The sequence below is a fragment of the Hydra vulgaris genome, chromosome 01 (genome assembly GCF_038396675.1).
Source record: "Hydra vulgaris chromosome 01, alternate assembly HydraT2T_AEP".
In the NCBI taxonomy this organism is placed as follows: Eukaryota; Metazoa; Cnidaria; class Hydrozoa; order Anthoathecata; family Hydridae; genus Hydra; species Hydra vulgaris.
The window spans coordinates 69,540,260-69,546,915 of NC_088920.1; the positions used below are offsets into that span (position 1 = coordinate 69,540,260).

At 25.4% G+C, this 6,656-nt stretch overlaps 1 protein-coding gene across 1 annotated transcript in view; it reads right to left on the reverse strand.

The window, feature by feature from the left end:
* LOC136074965 (uncharacterized) overlaps positions 1–4,781 on the reverse strand; it is a 47,592-nt gene extending 42,811 nt beyond the window's left edge. The window contains exon 1 of the mRNA XM_065787150.1: positions 4,104–4,781. Coding sequence (XP_065643222.1) covers positions 4,104–4,622 — 519 coding nt within the window. The 5' untranslated portion in view covers positions 4,623–4,781. The remainder of the gene's footprint in view (positions 1–4,103) is intronic.
* Between the last annotated feature and the right edge of the window lie 1,875 nt (positions 4,782–6,656).

A 6,656-nucleotide genomic window follows, 5' to 3' on the forward strand; every position in this document is an offset into this window, starting at 1 on the left:
TAACTGTCAATAAAAAGATGCAAACTTTGTAACTGTCAATAAACAACCAGAAAACGTTGGAAATATTAAAAAGGGTCTATAAAAGGAAATGAGGCTTATTAAAGATAACTCAGATCCAGAATACTCCACATTAAAATATATTTATTTTAATGAAAAATGTTCGGCAAAAAATTACAGTAATCAGAGACTACAGTCAGTTTTCAAACTTGAAGACAAATCTAATTCTTTTATTAATTCTTTCGCACCTAAATTTAATATTTGTTAACAGTAAAAATAAACATATTATACTGAAAATGGTATATTAGGAATAGGAGGCACCATATTTACACGCCATAACTATATATTTTTTGAAAGATAAATAAATATAGTGTCTCTTTTTTCAAAAAAAAGAGAAATACCAATGATGGCGAACAAAAAGATCACGTAACTTTTTCAACTTTTTTTTTTCCCAGGAAATTAGTCTGATTTTATTGCTTTGCAAAAGTTTAAAAAATCCTAACCTAGACTTAAAACCATGACTTAAAACTCCCAGAGGTGCATGCAAATCCAACACTTAAATCTTTAAGAAATCAAAAATTATCAAAAAAAAGCCATATTTTTCGAAAATTCACTAAAAAGTTGAACTAAATATAATATCAAAAATTAGTTTATAGTACAGAAGGCATCATATTTGCACCCTAAAACTATATATTTTTCGAAATTTAAATAGGTAGACATTATATATCTTTAAAAAAAATTAAATTATTAATGATGGCGGGCATAAACATCACGTGACTTTTACGAAAAAAATAATTTTAAACAAAAATCAGACTTAAAAACAATTTAAAGTTAAAAGAAATGCTGATCAAGACTTGAAACTAACAGACATGCATTCTGCAAGAAAAATCGACACAAATACAGTGCTTAAACGCATATGAATTTTTAAGATATCAGAAACTATAAACCAATATAAACAAAATATAAAACTTAAAAAAAGGAGTCAATATTAGTAAATAACATTCTATATATAACTTTTTGTATAAAGATCTTCAACAGTAAGCAAACAAACTTATTGCATTTTTCACAAAAATGTGAAGTTTATGTATATTTCAATTTCCTAGAATGATTTTTTTGGTAACCACACACATTGCATCTTTGATCCTGAGGGTGACGACTAACAGAAAAATGTTTTCCTATCATTCTGACATTAATAGAAATAGATTTCTAACCCTTGGTGGTCAATTTCCTTCCAAATCATTGAGATAATCTTCAACCAGCAAATGTACAAGCTCTATTCAAAAAGCTTTATGACAACTTCGGTTTGCCTTTTTATTTGGGTGAATGTTGAAGTATATTACTTTAGCGTTCACAACACTTAATTCTAGAAGTCTAAAAAAGACACTCTTCCACCACTTAATTGATTTTCTAACAACAGAATAGTAGGAATGATGTTGGTCAAATAAATAAATTATAGTGGCACTTTATGTCAGGTTTCTCAATAGGCTCTTGATTTCCACGACGGTTAACAACTTGCGAAGAGGTGCCTTGAATGGACGAAATAGCATACATATCCAGCTTGTCCTTCCAATGAACAAGAACAATGTTATTGGATTCCAGGAAATTCACCCTTCATTTCACCCTTCTTGATTGTTGCAGTAAATTCTTTTGGGAACTTTGCACGATCTGCTCAAACTGTTCCACATGCATATGTTTGTCGTTGAAGTAAATTGTATATCAATTTGAAGCTTCTGTTGAAATTATCAAAATTATTAAAATTTAATAAGGACTATAATGCATATATATATATATATATATATATATATATATATATATATATATATATATATATATATATATATATGTATATTAGTAAGAAAACATCAATTGATGCGAATTCTCTTAATACAATTAATAATTTGTTATTAGAAATTTTCGCTGGATTATGGTTACCAGTATCATCAGCTTGTAAAAGATTTATACAAAAAATTTTTTTTTGTAAAGTTAGAAACAGTTTACAACTAACTGTCGTCAGCAGTTGAATTGCTTCTTTTTTATTTAAGTTCATTCTGCCATGTAAAGGTGAATATTGGAACCTCTGTAATACGAGAGCTCCGCGCACTTTTGGATCAAATTTTTTTGTTTCAACTTTAATTATTTTTACGTTTTTCCGCTTTATTTCTTGTGAGCAAAACTTATTATAGGTGGCTATTATATACTGATAATGTTTCCTCTCGTTTAAAATTATTAGATATTGCTGAGTTCGAGTCCTAATTTAGATAACGGGCAGTTAGTGAAAACTAAATTTTGGACTTCGTTTTTTACATTTTTACGTAAGCAAGAAAGAAGCCATTCAACTGCTGACGTCAGTTAGTTTTAAACTGTTTCTAACGTTACAAAAAAAATTTTTTTGTGTAAATTTTTTACGAGCTGATGATGCTAGTAACGATAATCCAGCGAAAATTTCTTATAACTAATTAATAATTGTATTAAGAGAATTCGTATTAATTGATGTTTTCTTACTAATATAACATATATTCTCATACACGATATTAACACTAAAGATATATATATATATATATATATATATATATATATATATATATATATATATATATACATATATATATATATATATATACATATATATATATATATATATATATATATATATATATATATATATATATATATATATATATATATATATATATATATATATATATATATATACATATACATATATATGTACACATATATGTATTATATATATATATATATATATATTTATATATATATACATATATACATATATATATATACATATATATGTATATATGTATATATATATATATATATATATATATTTATATATATATATATATGTATATATATATATATATATATATATATATATATATATATATATATATATATATATATATATATATATATATATATATATATATATATACTCTGAGTTAAAATTTAATTATCGGCTAAATCCGGTTCTTAACTATCTTATAACAGCTTGGTTATCAGATTTAGCAGACAGCAGATTTTTGTATTACATTGGGTAGGTCAATATTATCCTTGGTAGAACTCCAGCTGTTATAAATGATATTGAAGTCTTTAATAATAAACATTTTATAAAATCCATGACGAAATATCGTTTATTTTTATTTCTTTTTTCTTAAAGTTTAAATGTTTTAGCAACGTTGTGATTTAAATTGATATTATAAGTAATAATAACAGTTTTTACATTGTTAATGTTTGTTAAATTATTATACTATATTGACTAATTTAAAAATAAAATAGGTGACCTAACTACATTTATTATTATTGGTTCTCACATACAGAACTTCACATTTATGGTTTTTTTGTTCGATTGTTGGGAATTTAGTGTGGATTGCATTATATAATCTTTGAATAAAATGCTCATTTACTTTGTTAATACAAAAAGTCGTAGCAATAAAAGCCAAATAAATACAACTATTTGATATGACTTGTTCACATCACTAGTTTTATGTGTCTTTGTTTGCCAATATATTATAATGGGCAAATGTAGACGCTCCTTGAGAGGATAGAGACTGCTGAAGACGCTTCATTAGCGTCCATGATCCACTTTTTATATATACTTATTTCTCTTTTTAAGAGTTATTTTAAAAGACGTTTAGATAACTCCGCTTGATTGCAAATTTAAATATAAGCATTATTTCAATGAATTTTAACAGTCGCATTGCAAAAGTCGCAAAATTTTTAGTTATAAAAACTTATTTCTTTATTTATAGTTAATAAAAGTATTTATAGTTATGAAAATTTTTTAGTGTATTTATAGTTATTAAAAAGTAGTAAAAATTGCTGATTTAAGTGATTGAAACATTTATTTCACTATTAAGTAAGTTATTAAAACATTTATTTCGAAATAACTCATGTGAAAAAACAAAATTCTTAATCTATTGCTAAAAAAAAAAAAAGAAAAAAAAAATTTAACCGAGAAAGTATAAAATGATAATACAAAAGATATGCATTTAAATTAAAATTTTATTGTTATTACATTACAAATAAATAATGCTGTTTATTATTGTTTTTTATGGCAAATAGCAAATAAATAAAAAAAGACTTACTACTAACCATACGAGTAACGAGAAAAGAAAAATAAATCCCATAGCAAATGATGCGATTGGAATGCTTTTTTTAATAGATTCTAAAATTTTACGCGATACTGTAATTTTTTTTTTATTAACAATAACTCCAACATTTGGTGAATATATAAAAAAACCTTCCTTAACATTTCTACTTTTCAAAATATTTTCATCTGGTTTAATTAAAATGGGAAACCATATTCCATTTTTTCCTGTATAATTTTCGAGCTCTTTATTAGCATAACTTTTTTTTTTTAAACTTTTATAAAAATCATTTTGATCAAATGTTTTGTTAATCAAATGATATTGCACTAAATCTATTGAAGGACAACACAATTCTTGTAATCGTTTATACATAAACGGCAATATACCATCTAAGTTACCGTCGCTTTCATAAAATATAAAAGGTTTAATTGGCCAAAAAAATACTTGATCTGGTACCAGCATTTGCCCTGGCAGAATATACAGAAAAATCAAGCACACTGTTTGCTTTTTAAACATTTTTTTAACAGCTTAAGTTATTGAGTTTTTGAAAATAATTAAAACATTTATTGCTTCTCCTTATTGTGTCACGTTCTTGCTTTAACAATGATAAATTTTCTTGATAAGCTTTTCTTGATAAAACAAAAATGATTTTCGAGAGGAAATGCTTTTTGTTTTATTTTTGCGGAAATATTTAAAACATTTTGTATCAAAATAATTAAGCTCATAAATTAATTATAACTGTTTAAATGTTAATACTCATTAATATTAAAAAACGAAAAATGTAAGTACATTGTTTTGAAATATTTATGTTTTTCATATTTTATAGATTGCCTTGTATATACTTGCAATCATATAGTCTTTTAAAAAAAAAAAAATTTTTTTAAGTGTTTAAATATTTATAAAGAAAATGAAATTTGAAACTGAGGTTTTAACTTTCAAATTCAAGTATGAAAAATAATATGCAATTATTTAAATTGAAAAATTTAATCAAGCATGCGAGACTTTCGTCTATGTTATTTCCAGACTTTATCATTTTGATAATTTAACACCAAAATTTTAGAGTTTTTTGAAATGGTTATGGTACGTATTGAAATATGCATTAAAAATCTCTCCAATTCTAAGTCTTCTAATTAAAAATTCTATTATGTTTAAATAAATTCGTAACTACTGGTAACAGTTGTTTAAATTAAAATGAAGTTTTACCTTTTTATGAGTGTATATATATATATATAATATATATATATATATATATATATATATATATAAATATATATATATATATATATATATAAGTGTAACTTTTTACATTAAAGCGTAATATACAACCCTATGCTTTCAAAAACACTTGGTTCAGATTCTCAAAGACACTTGGTTGCTTGATCTACACACTGTTGTGGGAATTTGTTCTGGGAGTTTCTAGTATCAATAGTTCCTGATTTCAAAACTTTTTCACCAAGTTTAATGCTTTTTTGTGAAGTGAAAGCTGCTACATAGCTTCCATAAATCATCTGTATTGTACTGTGTTCCCATTTATATACCCAATATGTTCTTTGTTCTCAATCTGAAGATAATAAAATCTCTTGTCCTAACTGGAGAGCCGTTCACCATCTTTTTATGTGCTGTCAAAAACTTCATTTAATGAATCGTATTTTCTTTGTTTTACACATTTATTGTGCGTCTTCAGCACTTGATCTAGTTTTGTCAGTACAGTTTTTCCATAAACTTGTTACTTCTTTCTTAATTTGCTTTATGAACTCTTGTCCCCCTTTGATGGATTCTACCAGAAACAGACAGTGACCAACAAATTGGAATTTAAGAAGTAGGGGAGACCGGGGCTAGTTGGCCGCATGGGTAAGTTGACGAACTGCGTTTATCTTTAGAGCCTTTCATCAGAAAGTGACAAAAATTACTCAGAAACTTTCTCATTGACCATTTCATCATTCACTGTAGTATTGTCAGGGTTCGCGCATGCGCATGGGAGATATTGAGATTTATGCGCTTTTTGGACAAAAACGTAACTTTTAGAACATCGCTTCCTTTTTACTTTACAAAGAAAATATTTAGTCGTATGAAAAAAAAAATTATTGTAAAAGTTCCAGTCACAATTGGTTTACTATATCCAGTCAGCATATTTACATACTCCACAAGGCGATAGCACACATGCGCCCGCGCACGATTTTTCGTACTTTTTTATAAAGAAACATATTTTTAAATTACGTACTATATACTATACTTTATTTACCTTTGTGTTTACATTTGAAGTGTCGCTTTATAAATGTATAGTAATCAAAGAACACGTAAGTATATTAGAATAACATTTTTTTAATTAAAGTACACAACTATACAAAGATCGTGAGGGTTTATTTTAAAAGAAAAGTTGAATGTAATTAATGCCCTTCTCCATGACTTTTGGCGTTTGCTCTATCTTGGGATATATTTAAAGCCAAATTTCATTATTTTTATTTCAATTTCAATTTCATTAAGATTTATTGCTTTCAATGAAAAATAAATATTCTAATTATGAGTTTCAAATTTTTTTTTTGTTTTAGT